The sequence below is a fragment of the Dipteris shenzhenensis genome, chromosome 12 (assembly GCF_047967505.1).
Source record: "Dipteris shenzhenensis isolate YYH24624 ecotype China chromosome 12, Dip_SZ_1.0, whole genome shotgun sequence".
NCBI classification, from domain to species: Eukaryota; Viridiplantae; Streptophyta; class Polypodiopsida; order Gleicheniales; family Dipteridaceae; genus Dipteris; species Dipteris shenzhenensis.
Genome location: NC_141607.1, coordinates 11,589,742 through 11,612,491, shown reverse-complemented (window position 1 = coordinate 11,612,491; position 22,750 = coordinate 11,589,742). Strand labels below are relative to the sequence as shown.

Below are 22,750 nucleotides of genomic sequence, written 5' to 3'. Positions count from 1 at the left end.
ACAAAAGGGCAGTGATCATCTCCTGTACTCAGTCAAAACTTCATAAATGGCCACTGGCAAGGCATACTTAGGCATTCACTTCTGATCTGACACAACTTAGAGGCATTCAGGCATCCAAACCACTGGCAAAATGAGCTCAAGGCTATCATATCAGATGCATCCAGACTGTCCTTAGGCCTTTCACAAGATCACCCTTGCCTCTGGGTGCTTGCTAGAACCTGTAGGAGTCCTGAAAGGACTACAAACAACACGCATGCACTGCAAAAAGCTGCAAAGCAAGAAATAACAAGGAAAAACAAAACCTGGAACCAACTTCCGCTGTCTGTGGCAGAGGGGCGAGCTCCTTCCTCGCACCTATCCTTTGTCTAGGCTCCCCGTAGGGTGCAAGTGTCTTCCAGCAATTAGGAAAAGAGAGAAATGAAGGTAGAGAGCAGAGGGTGAACAAGAAAGAGCTGTAGAGGAAAGATGGTTCACAGATCTGCCCCGAAATGATTGCCTTGGGATTTGTGCTTGAGTCCTCCCAAGAGAGGGTTCCAAAAGCAGCAAGGAAAGTTTCTCCTGCAGCCTGCAGTGGTCCAAAACAGCTCCAGAGCAGCTCTCAAAGCCACCACGCAGCCAGAAACATGTGCACAAAGGTCCAACACAGCAAAAGACAACCCCGGGCACCTGCTAGAGGCAGCTGAACACGCCCGCACGGACGTCCGTACAATCTGTATGAAAATTTTCAGAAAGTTCAAAAATGACTTCTGGCACTTCCTAGAAGTGTGTACTGAGCCTTAGAACAGTCAAAATGGCTTAAAACGGCTTAAAATGGCTTAAAACAGGCTTGAAACAGCTCAAATAGCTCAAAAACTGCACAAGAACAACTGAAAACGTTTAACACCTCTGGGGGAGTGAGGGGAGAGAGATGGAAGGTGGGGGAAGGGCATGCATACCCATGCATGACAAATGGTCTTCCTCCTTACCATTTGTCCCTTCATTAAAGTCCGAACCCCCATACCAAGGACAACATTGGTTGTCCTTGGGCCCAACTTTTAGACCCCTCTTTTAAAGCCTTTGCCTTGCCCCGAGGACCTGGTGGTGCACCTAGACTTTGCCCTTAGGAACTTCTAGGAAGTGTGCACTTCCTCTAGCCAGTCCCTCACGGCCAAACCATTACAACACTTAACCATGGTTAACCCTGGGTTAAGCGTAGGTTGAGTTACTAAGATACTTTACATCACTTTTCACGTCCTTGTGACAGCTTGCCTTTCACAGGCCTTGACTCTTGCCATTTATGCTGGTGTGGAAGGAAAGTGCTCCAAAACAGTCATAAGACTCTAATAATTGAAATCCATCAGTTTTTCCATACTCTACTTATCATCTTCCTTGCAGCTAACCTCAATAGTTTCGTAATAAGACGGGCTTTTTCTTCTAAGGGATCTGTATTCCCCTCGACTTCTTTGGCTGCTTTAATTCCCAAATAAGAGAAAGAAACACTTGGCCAATGATCACTTGTACCAATACTTGAGCGCATCAGGCTCTAAAGACTTCTCATTTATGAGTAGTGTTTCCCTGAAACAAATTCAAGAAAACTATCCACTATTCTCCCTGCATTGCCATACAAGGTTAGATCTTCATAAGTCAAACTTTGTCAACATGAAAGAGATGCTTAGCCTTATATATTTTCCGGAGCCTTTCTTTGTCTTCTTTTCTTGAGGGACCCCTCGAGTCTTCTCTCATGGAGTGATTTGCAGATATATTGTTACTGTTCCCAAGTAGTGTGAACCTCTTCTTGGGATTGATTTGGGAAAGAATTATTCTGAAATAGATTCCATTCACTGCACAACTGCTCCCAGCGCCCAATTCTTAAGGTCTTCTTCCTACCAAGCACTTACTGTGCTGGTCAGATGTAAACGCGGAGGGTTCGCAAAGAACATATAACTGACAGATGAACTGTAAAACTCTGTCGCTTTGGCCATAATAATCCATGAGAAACCATAAGAGTTCTTGTATAAAACAAATCCCAATAGAAACTATTGGATAATAGAATCCGAAAGAAAATACTAGGCCAATAGTGACCAAATAGAATCCTGTCATCATTAAAAAACTGGTTCTTGAATATATCATGCGCCTCATAAGAACTTCTGTTTATTTTATACACAATTCCCAATAAGGGAATTGTGGAATGATAAAAATCATTACTGTTATATAGAGAGCTGGTACTTGAGCATGCCATGCTCCACAAGAAAACAACAAAACTGAATTTCATAACTGAAACCCCTCTGGAACTGAGATAATATAACTTGGAACTGAAATACTTGGTCAATAATGACCACATGGAATTCCACCACAAAGGATCTGATGCTTGATCATCTCATCCCCCATAAGAACATAACTGATTATCATGACTATTTATCAGAACTCAATTCCCTAATTGAAGGTCATAAAATCAGGCGCATGACTATCAACTTACCAACTTTGAACATACTAAAAGATATACAAGTAGTCTCTGACACTTCTCCTCTTTGGTATAAGCTGCTCAAACCAGATAAACTGGATATAATAACTTTGAGATTCTTTTGTCATGGTACCATGTATACAAAAGTTTGATGAGACCAAAGAAATAATGACCACTTAGGTCACAAAAAACTGGTTCCATAATAGAGACTATATCACTCGTGTACAATAACTTGGAATCCTCCAAAACTGAATTATAACTCGGAATAACTAGCTTGTCCCATCAAGGAATACTTTAGGACCACATATGTATGTATAAGCATTCTTGTGTCCTTGGCTTTTGATTCATGAAGCAATCAAGGAAACAACACACTTCTTTCCTTGTGACAAGATACAAGGGTTAGATCTTTAAATCAAAATAAGGAAAGCTTAACAAACATGAAAGAAATACTTATCTTTAGATGTCCCATAACATCTCTGAAGCCACTTTGTCCAAGGACAAGCTTCAACTAAGAGGTGGTGGTGACTTGAAGCTATCTCTCGTTGATTGAATTACCTCTTTTGTTGAATCGCTAGTCTCCTTACCAATATTTGTAGCGATCTAATCAAAGGAGTTGATTTGCGATCAAATTGGAAACTGGAGTGAAAACTTGCTGAGAATACTTCACCGCTCTCCCAAATCTTGAACATGTCAAATTTCCCACAGAGGGTTTCGCCACATCCAGGGCTGTCTTTGGGTGAATTCGGCGAGCATATGTTGGATATCTATGCTGGAAGCTATGCGCCCAATCTTGGGGTATATGCTAGACATTTTGAGCGCTTGATCTTTGAACACTAGCTCTCCAAGCACTTGAAGCATCTGTTGAAACTCTCTCTCTCTCTCGCAACAGGTTTCCAAAAGTCACTTGCGCTTGGGATCGTCATTAACATAGAAGTTGATAAAGCCATGCTTTGGATATCGTCGACGCAAATATGGGGTAGTATACGGAATAGGTAGATAGCTCGTTGCATGCGGTCCTTGCTTAATTTAGCCTATGGACTTCATTTGATGCGAGACCTAGTTACGCCCATCCAATCATGCGACCTGAGTCTTGATCTCAATGGAAAATCTGGTCTAGCTGTCCCAACTTCTTGGTTTATGGCTGATGGGGAAATTGAAGCATACTTGTAATGAGATGAGTCATACGCTATGTTGGTTTACCATGGGATCTTGAACAGCCGAAAGCTTTCTTACTCTTGAATCACACTCCACGCCAATCAGCACAATATGCAGTGATGGTCCTCTTCTTGGATTAGCAAGGCTTGATGCCTACTACGATTCCTCTTGGCGAAAGTAAAGCTGAGATCGTCACTTTGCCTGGATAGTTACTGAAACTTAAGCACCCATATGAGAAGGTGTGCTTGGAGATGCTCTGAATCGCTAGACTTTCTCTTTCATAAGCTGAGCATCTTGACACTTCTTCTCCTTAATGACAGCCTGGATAAGCACTGATCACAACAACAATCTCTTCTTAGGATTGCCTCCTTGTCTCGTGACCTTGGATCGTCACTCTCTAGAAAGAACCTATGCTCTGATACCACTGTAACCGTTCCGGAGCTAGGACATAGCTTCAATATTCAATTCACAGCAAATTTGAGTCTTAGCACTTCAAAAACGATTTCTAATACTATCTGGAAACTCCAATCAGCAATCATAATTGAACGTTGAAGTTGGTACATGAATCGCCATGAAGAGAGAGAGTGACTAGAGGGAAGAAGAGAGAGAACACGGCACTAGGTCCCATTAATAAGGGTTGGACCCCCGAAGGTCTTTATTGCAATAGAAAAGACTTTGTACAACTGGCTCTGAGAAGAGCATGAAGCTGAGTACAACTTTTCAATGCATTTGGGGGGCCTAGGGCCTTTCTTTTATAGATTAGGCCTAGCCAAAAGCTAGGGCCTGCTTTCTGAAAGCTACTTTTACATAAAAGCGAAGCTTTTTAGGCTTTCTTTTTAAATTTGGTGCTTTTGGCGCCTTTTTTAATCTCATGGCCCTCTTTTTAAAGAGGCGCCCCCTTGTCCATGCTTTAAGGCCTTGTGGGACTTACTTTTTGTACTTTTCTCCCCACTCTTGGTTCCTTTTTGCACTCTCTTAGATCCTACACATTGCACAAACAAGTTGCAACACTTTAACCCATTAGAGGTTAGTGAAATGCATGCGTTTTTGGTTCTTGGACTAATCCTAGTCCCTTGTGGGTGTTCCCACGGTTCTCTTTTACCAATGCAAAGCAAAAGTAAAACAAAGCTTATTCTGGTTAGCCAAAATCTTCTTTGAATGTAGTCAATCTAATTAAAGATTCCTCTTTATGTCTTGGGAGAAGTACCAATTTGGTGATAGAAGCCTATCCATTTGAATATCATGCCTGGCAAGCCATGCAGATATGCGTGCATACCATGTGTCAGCCCTGCTCTTTGCTAGTCGTTTGGATGACTCCAGGGCCAGCCTCGGAAGTCTCGAGTGAGGTAAGTCCCAGACTCTTTGGATGAAAGTCATTGTCTGAAAGATGGCATCAACCTAGAGAGGTGTCATGGCGAACTCTGCCCGCACTATCTCGTGGGGGACTGAGGGCTTACATCGTATCATCCCCATCATCACGTGTAGCCGCTCAAAACTCCTCCAATCTGTCCTCGGAAGATCGCATCCCCATAAGGGTGCTGCATTCTTGTTTCTTTCATTTTCCTTCATTTGTTTATTTTTCCCATTTTTTACACTCAATTTTCTCTCTCTCTCTCTCTCTCTCTCTCTCTCTCTCTCTCTCTATATATATATATATATATATATTAAATAACTTTACTTAGTTCCTTATTCTCTTCCTTCTTCCTTCAATTTAAAATTTATTAGAAGGCTCCCTTATTTTCTAATTGATTTCCCCCCTCCATGTACCCCCTTGGAGCTTTATTAATTCAAATCAATCATTTGATTTATTTAAATTATTCATATCTCCCCTTAATAATAAATTAATTCATGCAAATTAGTTTCACTTATTAAGGGTGTGGAACGATTTTCCTTTATTAAGGGTGTGGATAACCCCCCTTGAATGATTTTTTCGATTAATGATGGGTGTGGACTACCCCCCCATGTTTAATGTGTTGAGCATATATAATAATTGGCTACTCAAGTCGGAGCACATTCTCAAATTGGTCTCTTGGTTATAGTTCTCTACCTAACAAGGGCTACAGTAACCCCTGTTGGCCGGGGGCTCTGACTCTGAATAGAGAGGGGATATCCCTAAGTGCAATTTGCACGTCAACCCTCTGTCTGAGCTGTCGAGTCACTAGCTCTGGGTCACGATCATGTCGAGGCCTCGTCTCATGGGGCATGTGATCTAGCAGGAAGACCTCCGTGATAGAGCTCTGAGAGGGATCTGCCAAGGAAGATGTCTGCTCCTGTCTTCGTGATCGAAGTATCCTCTCGTCGCGGTGCCTGACTACTTCAACACCAAGATATGTGTATGATGAAAATATCTCAACAGGTGACTCATCAAAACATGAACTGCTCCTGGGGTGCATGACGGCTCGAGATGTATTGAAGATCATAACCTTGGTTTTACCAAGGTTGACCTTCAAATCATGAGACTCAAAACAAAATTGTAGTGCGCCAAGGTGTCTCTGGAGCCCCTCTGCGCTGAAGAAGGCAAAAGTGCCACGTCATCTGCATACAACAATGTCCGGATCAACGTGTCAGTAAGAGAGCATCCATTCTTCCCTTGTGTTTGCATCACTGTCTCGAGCTTGTCAATGTAGAGGCCAAACAGGGCAGGTGATTAAGGACACCCTTCTTTGACCCCAATAATGCTCATGATCTCGTATGTCCACCCAGACTTTGCCTGGACTCTACTTGAGACTCTCTCGTAAAGTGCCATGATAGCCCAAATGATCTCTTGGTCATAACCCAAATCCTGTAGGCGTCGGAGGAGGCGGGCTCTCGGAACCGTACCAAATGCTTTGCGGAAGTCCACATAGCAACAGTAAACCCTCTGCTTTTGTGCCCTCGCCTCCTCGATGATACACCTGAGCGTGAGAATGCGATCCATGGTTTTATGATCATACTTGAATCCAGCCTATCGTGCTGCTCTAAGTCCTTGACACTTTGCAAATTGACTGACAAGCACTGATGCATAAATCTTGGACATGACATGTCCAATCATAATGGTTGTGTATTTCTTTGGGCTCATGGGATCCCCTGCCTTGTGGATGGGTGAAATAGTGTTAATGGTCCAGGTGCATGGAAATCCCAAACAAACAGCTTCTTTAAAGAGCTTTGCTAAGATCGGGGCTAGGAGGTTAATCCCATATGCAATGAACTCAGTGCATAGCCCCATCTTTGCTCGGTCATTATGAAGTTTCATTACGGCATCCTTCACTCCTCTCTTAGTGAAGAGGGTGCATGATGTGGGGCGTGGCATATGTGAGAGGTCAAGGACTCGCTGATTTGGGATGTCATATAGTGTGTGTGCATAGTTATACCAGACCTGAGTGTCAGTGAGTGGTGAGGGGGACCGTCACTCTAGAAATCTCTGCCAAAAGTCCTTAGAGTTGTTACTAAACAAAATGTTCAGTAGTTTCTCGTCGTTCCGGTGAATAAAATCTAGTTTTTTTCTACGTACCAGACGACGATACTCATGTAACGTCTCTGCTCGGAAGATTGTTTTTGGTTTCGAATCTAAGCTGACAGCGTAAAGCCTTACACTCATCATCATACCAACTATTACATGGTACGGTCCCAGGTGGTGGTGGGCGGGTGGAGTGAGTGGTGTGAGGGAAAGCGTAAAGGATAGCCTCGTGTAGTGAGCAGGTGATCAAGGCAATGCGGTCCTCTAATAGGGTTATGAAGTCAATATAAGTGATCAGTATGCACAGACGGCCTGAGTAAATAGGTGAGTGGTCAGGTCGAAGCGTATGTCATGATAGGTGAAGTAAGAAATTAGTGGGGTGGAAGGCGCTGTGCGACGGGGAGTGAAAATGCTAAAGAATAATTAGGTGTGATTGGCCCCTAGAGGAAGAGGTGCTATAGTAAAAGCAGTGATGCGAGATGTGAAGGCAGGGGGTCCTATGATGTAATCAACAACGCTAGAGCCTCCCCCATGTGGAAAGCATGTCAGACCACCTGAAGCGGGCCATCTATCAAGACCATTATAAATAATGAGATTATGCATCCTCTCGAGGTCCAATAGGGCATGTCCATAAGATGTGACCGGACCTCGTCTATCAACCGAAACCCGTAGCATACTTGCTCCCTCAAGGTCAATGTATGGCAGTAGTATGGAATCATCCCTGAAGTCGAGGAGTGGTATCTGACGGGCGCTTGTCCTCGTGTTGAAATCCCTAACTAGGAGAACTTCTCCGTGGCTCAAGAAGTCAACAATGGATTGATAAAGAGCTTCAAATGGAGATGTCTCAGCCTCATCTTGAATATCTCTAGCAAAGTGGGAGGTCTCGGGAGGGAAGTAGCATACTGCAACAAACAGATCCCGGCTGTCCATGTGTCGGATCCGGATCCAAAGAAACCTGGAATGTGCATCTCTCTGCTCTACTGAAATGGTCCCCAAAAGGGTGGATATGTAAAGAATTGCTACTCCTCTAACTCTCGTACTCCCTCTGTGTCCCTAGTCTCATCTCTGTAAGCAGACTCCCATGTGTACCCGCTAACTAATGGTAGTGGGTGCTCTAGACTCTGATGTGTCTCTGTGTAAAAGACTATGTCGTGATCTGTATAGGATTCCGAGAAGTTCCCTGGTTCTGACCATAAGGTACCATTACAGTTCCAAATGGTGCAGGATAGGGTCTCAGAGATCTGAGTCTTCATAGACCCCGCCTCCCTAAGTGGGAGGGGGGACTGATGCCCGACGAGGGCCTGTAAGAAGTCGTCCATCTCGTACTACTGCCCACTTCCCATCCTTGCTGGCTTGATCCCGTTGCTGCAATAGGGAGCGTCTCTCCTCAACCTATAGGGGTCTTGGAGATCGCTGGTTGATCTCGTAGGACTGATTTTGTCGTAAAGCCGAAAGTTGTGCCTGAGCGTCATGGAATGGTATGATTAGGGGCTGCTCTCAGATGGGCTCTCACCCCACCCGCGATGCCCTCTCGATCATGTGCTCAGCTACACCCAAAGTAGTGGTCATGAAGGTCGTCGCATTTGTCATCGGTGTAGCCTCAGTGCATGGGATCCCACGTACTCTGATGTTGAGTCTTACTAGCTTTTTGCTGCTACTCCACGAGGGTAGTCTCCTCAATTATAGATTGCATGCTCGCAATCTGTGCCTCAACAACTAGAGTGCTCCCTAAGACTGTGCGTATGGCGGTGACCTCCTACCGGATCTGCAAGATATCCTGCCTGAGAATGAGATCAGCCTGGTCCCGAATGGCACGAGCCTGCTCCGGACATGCTCCTGTGCGAAGCGTGTCAGCTCCATCTCATGCTCACGGATGCTGTGTACCTCCATCAACAAGGTCTCCTAGGCCTCTGGTGGGTCAACTCCTCCGTGTCCTAGTTGAAACTGGAAGATACATATCTTAGAGAGAGAGAGAGAGAGAGAGAGAGAGAGATACGTATCTTGGATGTCTTATCCAAGATAAGGCTGAAAAAGGAAGGAGTAAGGGGCATCCAACTAAGAGATAGGGATGTGAACTGGCAGTTTGCTGATGACACAAAAAGGTGACGCCTTTTAATGAGAAACACTTTCTCCCTTCACATCAGACAAAAGATCTTAACATGCTGATCAATTTACTTGATCCCATTTGGAGGGATTCCAGCAAAAGATAAAGTGGATTATTGAGGGGTATTAAAAGGGATCCACCACAAATTTTCTCCAGGCCAGAGAGGATTGCAGGCCTGACCACCTCTCTTGATTTTATTAACACACTCGCATCTATCCTTCATTGTAACTTCAAATGCCACTGGAATACCAAGAAATATTAAAATCACTCGTTTTGGGAGCATATGGAAGCCCACTGTAATATAGGGAGGAGATGAAGAGCAAAGAAGAATCCAAAAGCTAGAAGGGGAAGTTTGCATAAAAGAGAAGAAAGAAGGTGGTTTGGAATTTGTTGATGCACCTCAATGCCTCACATAGATTTAGCTGTTTTAAAAGAGATACCTATGTTGTCCTATCTAATTCTTGGAACATCAAAATATAGCAAGATACAATAAATGGAGAGACTTTGCAGAGATGGCAGCCACTATCCTGAGAGTGCAGTACTAGAGGTTCATTATCTTGGAAGCTTATTTGTCTTGCTTGCCAAACACTGAACGGAGGGCTCAGATGCAGAAAATTTGCAAGAAAGAGGGGTAACTTCACCGAAAATGATTCTGTATGGCTTTCTATCATATCGGCAAAAGAAACACTCAGTAACGAGGACCCAATGGGAAGAGAACAATATATATATATATATATATATATATGTAGTGAACCAGATCAGCTGACCTGGTTGGGGGCAGGTAATACCTGTACCAATGCATTGGTTTGGTCTGACATAGGAACACTCCCTCCATGGGGTTCTTTATAGCTGAGGTCGTCAAGCTATTCTTTGACTCTGCAACCCCCCTCAGCACAGCCAGGCTCTGCACTTCCATGCTCTGGAGTTTCTCCCCTTTATTTTGGCTTCAGAAGGGAATAAATACATGGCATGCTTTGGAGGCATACTTGAATAATTATACGAGAAGTAGAGAGAGACTACTGGTCATAAATTTTATCGTTTCCCATGGGCAAGGTCTGCTTACCTCTTGTTTAACAACCATTATGCCATGTTATAACCAGGGAGACATATCTGGAAAGGTTACATCCCTCTTCTGCTTTAAATCAATAAAGAGCCAAAATCTTTGCATGTATGATGCTTTATTATTCAATTCTGATCTGAGATTCATTTTGTTGCTGATAGTATTACTTTTGAACAGGCAATGCCAGATCTACAAATGGAGTTTTTTCATCTTGTGAGTTTCCTTCTTTCGCACTGTACGTGCAAATGGAGCAACCCAGCAGATCAGGTATGTTCTCCACACCATGACTTTTCATTTTGACAGTATATTAACCTCTTTCTTTGAAGCTTGTATAGGCATGATCTTTACAAGCTTGATCTGATTTTGAATAAAAGAATCGAATGACCTCTTCTACTCGGCTTTTGACTTCTTTAAAAACATTTTGATGCATAGGTTGCCTCTTTGCTACTTGAAACGCTGTTACTGCTAGGATATTTTGCATTACTGCATCCAGGCAACCAAGCAGTTCTTCGGTGGGGCAAAAGTCCAACCATTTTGCATAAGGTGATGCTCCATGCACCCTCCTTCACGTTAAGTCTTGCATCACAGGTTTTTAGGCTTCGTTTGTGACCACTGGAGAGTTGTCTTCACTGTCAAAATTTTGTTGTACTGAGATGCTGTAGTGATGACGATGATCATGTCAGATAAATTTCAGTTATCCCTGGAAACCATGGACATTAAATACCTTTATACTGCTTGGATAATAATGATTTTCAAGACAAATTCACACACACACACACACACACACACATATATTATAGTGTGCGCGCATGTGTGCATGTACATGAATGTTTTCATTAATATATTTGGCTAAACCCAAACAATCTAATCGTGGCTTGTTATTTATGTGCAGTTAAACATATTTCAATTGTTAATTTTATCTGCTATTTTCCCTGCAGATTTGTGACCTTCCTTTTGCTTTCTTTAGTGATCCACTGTTGACACCAGTATTGGTTGGGACCTTATTGGCTGTGTGCTATGGGAGCGAACAAAATCGTGATGTGATTCGAGAAGAACTAAGCATGGAGATGCTACTGTCTTTGTTGAAGTTTTCGAGAAATGAAGCAATTAGTCAAAAGGATAAAACTTGTTCAGAGGATTTTCAAGCAGATTTCCAGACAAGTGCTGTTGCTAACCAGGGATCTCAGATGGATGCTATTTTGGAAGAGTCAGAGGAAGAAATGCAGGTGCAAGATGATGATATCCAACATGCAAAGGATGAAGGAATCCGAGCAAATGGAGATTCTATAAGTTCAGAAAATGAGGTAAACTTCAGTAATCGGCAACAGGTGGCCATGCGATCCAGTGCTGGGAAGTCAGTTATTGCTGATTGTATCCCTTCTCCAAGCAGGCGACTTCGATCTTCCAAAACTGCTGCTATGACTGAGGGGGAAAATGCTGCTAAAGAATTCTCAGGGGGAAGATCCACTCCTAGCAAAAATCATGCGAGGGGAACTCTAATATCTGCTAGTCTAGAAAATGGCCCGTGTGAAGTGAGGAAAGGTAAAGGATCAAGCTCTTCTTCTGGCTCTGAATCTTCTAAAGTTTTCAACCCTAGTACGGGTCTACTTTCAAACAAGCGAATGCCACTTGGAGTTACACTTGATCAACTTACAAACACAACTCGCACAGATTCTGCAGAGGCTAATTGCAATGTAAGCCTCTCGACTGCATTCATGCTGCAAAATCGTTTTCCTTCCCACCTTCTGGATATAGCACAAGATTTTTTCTCCATTGAGGGAGCATAGTCTGCACAAAGAAGAATTCCTCAATGTCCCTGTCTAGCAAGGCTGCTAAAAAGATCGATAAACTCTGGAATGTATTCAATTAATTGCATTTTTGCTTTATTTGATTTTTTGGCTCTATCATCACTCAACCGTAGCAGTCATCAGCTAAGTATTCTTGTGTTTCTGTTTGGCATTGGGTTGGCGAATCTTTGCCTGGAGGACTTTTGTCCTTTGCAAATGCTTATTTGGACATTGACTCTGCAAGTCTGGCTTTATTTTCATAGTACAAACAGTAATTATACCTTGTCATGGCAGCATCATTCTTAGTAAAGTTTGAATGATCTCTAGGACCATGAGCACAGCGAAATAAATATCAAGAGATGTGGAAATCCTGCAGCGTTGAAGGTTCTATGCCTTGCGTTTACAATAATCAAGTGTAATAATGCCTGATTTCAAACTCAATTAGTAAACCTTATCTTAAACGAGCACTGTTCCGTTCAGCCTTTTCAGATGCATCATTTTTATCAGACAGAAATGATAACAGGGGTCTCCTGCAAGCCTGACTCTTTGCATGCATGCCATTAACATTTCATGCTGCTCTTTGAGGCGTTTTTTCTACATAATATTAAAACTAGTGCATCTAGCTAGCAAGGCTTAAACAGTAACATTGGGTAGAACCAAGGCTAATCAAATTTCTCAGCCTGTTTAAAATCACCTTGACCGAGCTTAGCTTGAAGGATTGGTAAGGGGTTAAGGGAGCCCAAATTGTATTTGTGTTTATTCTGCTCTGATATGTTGTATTATGTGTGTAATTTTTTGAAAACTCTTGAATGCAGTTATTGTTTTCTGCAATCTTTTAAAGATGGAAGCAGATGCACTATTATAAGAGCTAAAAAAGGAATGAGACTTTAATTTCAATAGAATATTGCTAAAGATTCTTCTCTTATAAATTATGGGCCTGGAATTCAATTGCTAATAAAGGCAACAATTCTAAACAAACATCGGAAAGCTTGCGTCTAAATACTGGAAATTGCTTGAATCAATGCATAAAAATGTCATGAGAAGGAAGTTCAATTTCACAAATTCTGGTGCTTATTTTTTGCGAGCTTTTTTTGGGCTGAGCTCGGGGGACGATTTTTTTGGTCATTTTTTATAACATTATATAACACAAGTCTTGGGGGACTTCACATGATATAAGACTCACATATGTTGAGCAACACTTATAACATAACCCTTGATCGTGATCACTTCAGAAAGAAGATTACTTGTCAAGGTTCTAGGACATGGATTTAGAGGAGTGTGAGAGCTCAAGAAAAGAAGATAAGGGTTGCAAATGACAGATTATTGTGTGGTTGCATATTAAGAGTATTCTAAACATGCATTAATCTTTGAAGTAATGTAGTGATTGGGAGCATTTGACTGATTGGGAGCATGTATATCTTCAAAGCAATGCAATGATTGGAAGGATACATTTTTTATTTGAAGGTAATCATTTCAAGATTGCATTTTTAAAAAAACCTTCAAATCTTCAAACCAATGCAATGCCTAATTAGCAGCATGCCTTAAAAGCATCTTTTGTGTCATGCATAAAAAGCATCACGTATTTGAAGGCAAGCATTCCAAACTTGCATTCCATGCAAGCACTATAACCAAGGCACACACACCAATAATGTAATAGATCCTAATCTTGAAGACCTTTCGTGTCTCTTTAATCACCAGTGTTGATGACAATATATGTAATCCTCAAACCATGTCACAAGAAAATCATGAAGATATTATTTGGGTCTCTTAAGCTCTATGAAAGATTTTATGCTAACCAGGTGTCCTAGCTCCACCTAGCTCTTTGGGCTCTCTAAATAATTTCAAAAGACAATTATAATGATATTCTTTGAGGTCTCTATGAACAAGAAGCTAGCCTTTATGCCAATAAGGCCTCCTACTTCTAGTTAAAAGTTGCCAATTGTAAGTGTTCAATAGAGAAGTTAGATAATTTTTTTTAATTATATTGAATTTTGGCACTCTAACTCAAGAAATGGCTTTACTCATATCACACCGATTGTTTTGACTACAAACATGACCATGTTTGGAGTCATATTGACCAAGTTATGGCCAAAATAAGACTGGCTGTCCAAGCCCCCCAAGCACGTGGTTGAGGTGCTTGGGGGGCTCGGACAGCCAGTCTTATTTTGGCCATAACTTGGTCAATATGACTCCAAACATGGTCATGTTTGTAGTCAAAACGATTGGTTTAATATGAACAAATTCATTTATTATGTTATAGTGTCTAAGTTTTACATATTTAAAAAGTTTTTGTTGAAAATTCTTTGTTTCATAAGAGCTTGAACTTATCATGCTACACATGGACATAATGTTTTGCCAACCATCATTGTATATCAATAGTTTGGACATGTATACTTAGTGGTGATTAATGATGAATAATTTCAACAAGAGCATAATCAACGATACTTAAAGGGCATCCTTATTAGCTTCATGTGAAGGGGAAGATTATCTTCAACAAAGATTTAAAAAAGAATTCCTAGAGCTTGGCCAAGGGCTATGCCAACACAATCCCTAGTTGAGTCTAGGGGCTCCATCACACAAGTTCATGGTGACATGAACGTGATCCATAATTGGTGATCCATGCACAAAATTCTTACTTTGAGGCTCAAATAAAGATAGCAAGAAAACCCTTAAGCTCACAAAGGTGTATGTTTTTAATATTCCCTTTCATGTCTTTTCCATTCACAACTCAAAAAAAGCTCTTAAAAAAATGAAAAACTCGCCAAAAAAAAAAACCCCACAAATTCCATATAGTAACTTAATTGGAAAGAATATGGTTCTCCATAAGCTCACTGCATAGGGGCTATAAATAATCTTTAGGGATCTTGTATTGGCAAGAATTTAACACTACGGTTGTGTCTCGAGAAAAAATGTATTCTTAAGATGGCATAAAATGCTTGAACAACTCTTCATTTTTAAAGGATCTCATGGTTGTCTCAAGAAAAAATATATTCTTAAAATGGCATAAAATGCATAAACAACTTTTCATGTTTTAAGGATCTCATGAGCTAGAAATACAAAATTACCATAAACGATATTTAAGGTTGTACTTATTGATGGAAGATGAGCTATAGGTATGGCATATCAGATGTGATTTGGATCTTTGGACATATAAACGTGGATATTAGAAATGTTGACAACAGATGGAAAGGCTAGACTAAGATTCAACACATTCACTTTCCTAGATGGGTAGTGTAGAGTTTATGCATGGGATCCATAAAGCCTATTGGGTCACAAAAGGATCTTGTCCCATAAAGCCTATTGGGTCATAAAAGGAGAGTAAAATAGAGCAATCCATTCCAAGCAAGGCCACCAATGATGTTTTGATGCACTTCCAAAAACTTTGTTTTGCTTTAGTTGGAAAACTTGAAAGCTTGGAAGCCTTGAATGTGGCATTTATTGGAGAAAAAGGTCATGTTGACAATGTTGAGTTAAGGAGGGAGAATGCAAGAAGATTGGAAAAAGCACAAAAGGGAGGAAGAAAAGGAAGCATAGGGGAAGGAGATGATCAACGTGAGGGAGAAATATAGGACATAAAGATAAAAGAGTCTTTCGGAGATGCCTGAAACACGTACAAGGAAATGAAGGAATTAAAACATAAAATGAGAAGCTCATGAAGTATGGTAGAAATGGTAAAGGGAATGGTTGATAGACACGTATAGATTTTCCATCAAATCAAAGAAGGGAAGATATGGAGGATGTTAAAGCACTATGGGGGTGGACGTGACCTCTGAGGCTTCTTGGAGATTGGATAAGGTTGATGCATACAAAAGCCAATGGTGATAAGATTGGTTTGGATGGGGAAGTGAGTTGCTTTTTAAGGGAACTAAAACCTATCTCGATGATGATCTCACATTGTTACAGTAGGAATATAGGACGGAAGGGATGGTTTGTGTGATGGCAGCAAGGAAGGAGGGAAAAGGAGCTACCTCAAGAGATGGAATAGTGGTCATTAGGAATATTCCTAATTATCATTAGTGATAATTATGAATATGTATAGACTCACCACATTACAAGCCAGGCCTATGGGACAGAAGTGCTCATAGGCTACCTATGGAACTACAACAATGACACTTTACTGTCGAGACCTAGGTGGCCAATTAGAGACATTTATTGGTAGAGATCTCATGTTCTACACAAAGAGATAAAAGAGCCTAGAGAGAGGGCTACTCGTTGTGATTGACTACACATGAGACTTTACTTTTAGGAGGGTGCTAAGGTGATACAATGAAGTACAAGGATCTGGTGGAGTGGTAGCTCTCTTTCGATCACATTGTGATCCATCATATTAATGGGGTGGAGGGGGAAGCATGCATGGCACATCAATGCAAGTTCATTTGGATGTAGCCACATGGCATCGACATTTAGTGCGATATGCTACTTCCCTCAGATGGCATCGACATTCGACTGTGGCCACATGGCATTGACATTTGGATGTAGCCACATGGCAAAGGCATCTAGGGGAAATCAATGTGCACATGGAGGGTTTACTCAAGTTTGAATCAAACCATATCAGAGTAGATATGGACCCAATAGAGCTTGGCATAGTGAGGTAGTTAGATGGTGGCAATTTAGAGTTTGGGATGGTACATTGTTTGATCATATATAATGGTCTCTAGAGGTGGCTGTTATTAGGGACCTTACTTGTTTTACACATGGAGGGGGAACGAGTATGGTGGACTACTTGATGGGGTCTTTAGCCTTCGTATACACCTCATACCTGTCATTTTCTCTTTTCGTTGTTGTCACACTTGGACGTAGGTCTAGATCCCCCTACCACCATCCACACTCGAGTTCACTTTGCCCATGCCGACCATGTCCACCCTATTTATAACATGGAATGTACGAGTCATTTTGCATAGGCTACGAATGAGCATATTTGTATTGGGTATCAGTTATGTGTATCTAGAGACTATCGTGATTGGCTTCAAGAGTCGTCTATCAGACTAGCATTAGTATGGCTTGGTATGCACCTGTATCACGATGGTTCTAGACAAGGTATTAGGATACATCGACTCTCACCTTTTCAGTAGAGTTTTGAGGCTCCCCCTCCACGAGGGATAGCATAAGATAAGATCAATGGTATCATAAAGTTGGATCTACTCTAGCTCCATACGACACAGACTAGGGACAAATCAAGAATTCTCCACCAAGCTCCAAATTTATCATGATTACTTTCTAATAATTTCAAAAGATTGTGTGATTGCCCAGACTAGATACTTGGAGGATAAAGGTGTTTGACATGCATTGAGGATTGCCATTGGGTGTAGTTGCATGTATCATCCCATTAGGTGGGAGTTGAGGTAGGGAAGGAAACATGCATACCTAGAGAGCAGAGGATATGTAGACTATGCACATAGGGTGGCATGCATACCTAGAGAGCATAGGATATGTAGACTATCCGCATAGGGTGGAGATCGAGGAACACTCTATGTATAGATGCTTGATATACTATGAGATGGGGATATATCACTAATCTTTTAAGGAGGGGCATGGTTTGGGATCATTTCCTAGGTGATTCAATCCCTGATTAGTTGTGTGTCCTATACCTCTTATAGAGCTACGGAGCATAGAGACACCCTATTGAGGCATGTCAGACTATAGGAGGAGATGATGACACTTGAGATAGGGATGGTCAAATACAAATGCATGTCATAGGGTTCTTTGAGTATGGATCAAAACCCAGGCACAAGGAGGGGAGGAGGAAGACGTGGATGAAATGAGGGCAAAGTGGATTAGTAGTAGGAGGAGATGACGAGAGATGGAGCAAGGATTACAGAGATTGAGAGCAAAGTAGACATGGACCAAAGCACGTACAATCGAGGTTCAATCTATCGCACTTCACTCACAGGTGACCACCAAACACAAGGAGTCACCATTGGCACCCATCCACACAAAGAACACAAAGACCACATCCCCCACCACATCGAGAGATAACTCGACATTGATAGACTCACATAAAGTTGGAAATTTGCAACAATGCCACATAGAGAGGCAAGAAGGACACCATCTCTATGGATTTGTGATAGCGGCTTTATTGCCATCATCCAAGTGGAGGCCATGCACACCTCTTTGATCCATTGAGACCTTCTAAATTGTATCTTTAGGGAGGCTGCTTGGCACAAAGTACATACATAAAATACATACTACAGTATAGGCCCTTGTACTATAGGTCAAGCCCTTTCATAAAGGTTGTAGACAGAAGTGAGGAATTCGATGGAAAATTTACTGTCAATATAGACAACTCCAAGTCTTGATGGTCATTCTAAATAAGAAGAACAAGTGGCAAGATTTAGCAATAGCATGTGTAGAAGGTCATCTCCAAATTTTGCTCGCATTTTTGGGCGAGCCACCACCGGCCAAGGAAGATTACTTATTTCTTTTGAATGGTTGCCCATAGGGGTGTACCCATTGGCCCATGGCTAGAGAAAATGTCCATTGATGGGAGGTTCCATCGATGCTCAGACAATGATCTCGACATGATCCCACACCATCTATGGAGTGGCTGCGCAGCATAGAGGATTTGGCAAGGGGCCCCCCATAGGATGAAGAGAATGCAATGAACCTTCTTCTGGGCCATGGAATCTTGGATAATGGAGGGGTGTTATGCCTTCTCCATTGACATAATGAGATGTCTACCACAAGGGGCTTCTGTGCTTTTACCACCAGCCACGTATTCCACCCATGAGCTCGTGTCCTCCCTCATTCTTTACGTGAGATCCTTATTCTTGACCTCCTTCCAATTTGAGCTCCTATTTTAGAATCCTCGCACCTAGCCTAGTACTTGACACTTGGAGCCTACTTGAGTGTCATGTGCACCTTAGTAGCTCTTTGTCCCTTTTGGGCTTAACATTGTACTCCATATTATTGCCTAGGCCTAGGATTATCCCTCGACCATGACCCTCTAAGCTCCCATTGATGCAAGCACTATCGATCCCTCTTGGTTTCTTGCCTAAGCCATGACTTACGTAATTATGGCTGACGTAACATTCCCTTCCCCTTAAGAATGGTTTACGTCCTCGAAAACAAAATTAGGAAACATCCTCTAGAGATTGCTTACCCTTTGCACCAGATTCAATGAGTTCAACTAGGACTTCATTTCCAATGAGATTGTCATCATCTCCTAACTTTCTTTTTAGTCTACTCACATGTAAAACTAGATGTACTCTACATTCTAGTAAGGCTAATTTGTAAGCAAGTTCTCCAATTCTCTTAAGTATTATGAATGGTCCACAATACTTAGGAGAAATTTGGACATTTACCTGTCTTTAGGGATTCTGAAGATTCACATACCATAAGAAAGACTTTCTCGTTTTCTTCAAACTCCAACCTTCTATGGTGGGGGGTTACATAGCTTCTTGCTCGCCCTTCTGATGCTATCTTTAGCTAATTTAAGCATTTGATTCATATCCTGAAGAAAGTCTTTGGCCACGTGAACCTTCTCTTTTTTGAGTCCCACTGCAACTGGGGCTCTAGGTTGAAATCCTTACATCATCATGAATGGACTAAAACCTATAGCTGAATGTTTGGCATTGTTATATGCAAATTTTAATATGGCCAAATATTGTTCCCAATTAGTTTGCCACTAACTTACATATGCTCGAAGCATATCCTCAATAATGACCTGATTGAACCTTTCAGTCTGACCATCACTCTATGGATGATCCACGGTGCTCATATTCAAAGAAGTTTCCAACCTCATAAATACAACTCTCCAAAAATGGCTGTTAAATTTGCTATCCTGATCACTAACAATACCAGCTGGTAGCCCATACAATTTTATAAATATGCTCTACAAATAGCCTAGCTAGTTCTGGAGTTTTAACCTCTTCATTGGTTGGAATAAAGTGAGCCTTCTTGGTCAACTAATCCACAATTACCCACATAGAATCATGCTGCCTCTGTGTCCGAGACCTCCTACCTTAAGGCGTTTAGCCTTCTTGACCTAGCATTTTTGGCAATTCAATACATAATCTTGGACATCTTTATCTATTCCATGCCAAAATGATTGCCTCTTCAAAAGCGCATACATGCTCTGAATTCCTGTGTGTCCAGCACTCGAACTATCATGACATTCGAAAAGAATTTGTTGCCTAATGCCATTGTTATCCGGGACACATACTCTACCCTTGTAGAGTAGGTGGCCATCCTCAATAGTATATTTTTTCCATTTGAGTCCTTTATCACCAACCTGTGGTGTGTCACCATTTCCATGTGACTCTTCAATGAAAGCTCCTTGATTAGTTGTATCCTTCATCATAATTGCTTTCCATATTTTAGAAAAGTGAGGATCAAACTCACATTTCCCTTTTTAAGGACTCTAGGAAATCCTTTTGGAATTATGTAAAACTCAATTCATTTAAAATTGCCATTTGGCTTAGGGAGTCTGCTACCACATTGAACTTCCCCTTCTGATATGTCAATTGGATTTCAAACTGCTGCATTATTTCAGCCCACTTAGCTTTTCTACCTTTAAGCTCTGATTGGTTTAATGTTTTCTTGATAAAAAATGATCTCAAATTTGGCACCATACAATTAGTGCCTCCATTTTTTCAAAGCATAGACTATATCATACAGTTCTTTTTCATATGCCAAGTAATTCCTTTGGGCATGTCTAACATTTTACTTTCAAAATCCACTTATCAAATCTTTTGTAAAAGTACTACCCCAACATCAAAGTCACTGGTATCCATTTCAAACACAAATGGTTCATTAGGATTTACTACCTTTAAGACAGGAGCAAATGCTATAACCACTTTTTTAACTTCTAAAAACTATTCTAGGTTCCCATATGAAGATACATTCGTGCCCCCATCTCATTGAAACAATAATCTTAGCATAGTCTTGGATGAATCTCTTATAAAACCCAGACAAGCCTAAGAATGGCTATAATTCTTGTAGGTTTGTAGGATGTTGCTATTCCAATATGGTCCTTATCTTTTTGGGATCCATATGAATCCCTTCTTGGGATATAACATGTCCTAAGTACTTCACTTCCTTTGTAAAGACTTCATATTTGGATTCTTTTACAAAAAAGGAGGGTTATGTCTAAGCAATTGGAACACTTTCCTCAAATGTTCCAAATGCTTTTTCCTTGTTTTACTATAGATGAGGATATCATCTAGGAATACTATAGCTTTCTGTAGACTTCAATGTGCAAAGGATTAGTGTTGTGTGGCCATGTGCATAAAATCAAGCTCTTGGCTTTGAGTTACTAGGTTGGATTTGGCCCTTTCTAAGGTGGGGCTTTAGCTCCAACCAATTTGTTTCTAGGGTAGTTCCAAGTAGCATGATCTTTGCCCAAACATTTGAAGTAAAGATTTTCTTGCTTGGCCTTTTCATAATCCTCTTTCTTCAAAAAAGGATATCTTTGTGTTTGAGGTTTTTTGGACCGGTGCCTGAGAAACCTCCTTCTTGAAGTTCCCTTTTCTTTTTAGAGTGGAAAATTTGTTGAGCTTAGGAACAAAACCAGTTTGCTCTAAAGGTACAGCTTTGGATTTCCTCGTAGTGTCATCATATATTTGGGCATATTTAATTGCTTCTTTAAAGGTCTTGGGAGAATTTCTTCTCACTTAAGCCTTGTAGGTTTCTTCAAACCTCTCACAAAATCCCTTATCTTTTGGAACTTCTTGATTCCATTCAACTTAAGGAATGGCACCCTATAGCTCTCTATGTACTAAACTAAAGTGTTCTTACCCGTACTAGAATTGTCTTAAGCTCTTTCAGGCTCATTTTTAGGTAAAAACTCATTTCATAAACCTTGCTTGAATTTAGGACAATACCTACGGATTCTATAATTTTCCCTGAGGCTCATCCACCATTTATAAGCCTTATTTCCAAGGGAAAGACTCACTTCCATGACTTGATTTTCAGGAGGGGTATTCCTGAGTCGATGGGAGCCTTGCCATTTTTGCAAGAGCATATTTATCACATCCTTGCTGCGTCCTTTCTCTTCCCCATTGGAAATCGGTAGATTCAAGTCCTTAACAATGTTAGAGGTTTGAGAGGTAGACCTCTTAGCTTGACTAAGAGGAGTCGGTGAGCCATGGGAGTTACTGATATGGCTTCCGTTAGAGATTTTAATGTACCATTAATAGTCCATAACTGTGTTTCTATATTTTTCATTCGAGTTTCAAGTTTAATGATTTCCAAATATGAAATTCCATAGTCACCATAATCAATATCCTCCATTTCCATAGTATCCTCATGAGTTTCCTCTTCTACTATCACATTTCCTTTTCTAGCCCTTTCCTTGCTCTCCCTAATCATTTCATCTATTTTCCTAAGTTGTCATTTTAAAAATTAGAATTTTTTGGATTATAAAGCAAAAAGCTTTATAACAGAAAGAGAATGTCATGCCCACTTTCCTAAAATTTATTTGAGGTCTTGGAATTGGATTTGGAATTCGATTCGATCTCTTCACGACTTTTTCTTTTGATCGTGCTCTTCGTTTTGCAACTTAAATGCATCACCGGATTCCCTCGATTTCAATACTTGATCTTTTTCTTGAAATAGGTGAGGCTAAAATGATTTGGGGTGCCTTGGAGAGAAATAGGATACCCTTGGCAAGTGGGGAAAAAGAAGAGGCTTTAAGATCTATGGATTGGAGAGGGGTTTTGAAGAAATGATGAGGTGGTTTTTTCCCTAAGGTCTTTTAACCTTAGAATGATGTAGAGTCTCTTCTCCTTGTGCAAGTTGATGAAAGTCACCAATGATGATTGTGTGAGAT

At 41.1% G+C, this 22,750-nt stretch overlaps 1 protein-coding gene across 1 annotated transcript in view; it reads left to right on the top strand.

Annotated features, from left to right (window-relative positions):
- LOC147895821 (uncharacterized) overlaps positions 1 to 12,224 on the top strand; it is a 181,627-nt gene extending 169,403 nt beyond the window's left edge. Inside the window, exons 9-11 of the mRNA XM_087382402.1 lie at positions 10,373 to 10,462; positions 10,628 to 10,738; positions 11,134 to 12,224. Of these exons, the coding sequence (XP_087238528.1) occupies positions 10,373 to 10,462; positions 10,628 to 10,738; positions 11,134 to 11,982 (1,050 nt within the window). The 3' untranslated portion in view covers positions 11,983 to 12,224. The remainder of the gene's footprint in view (positions 1 to 10,372; positions 10,463 to 10,627; positions 10,739 to 11,133) is intronic.
- Positions 12,225 to 22,750: the final 10,526 nt, after the last annotated feature.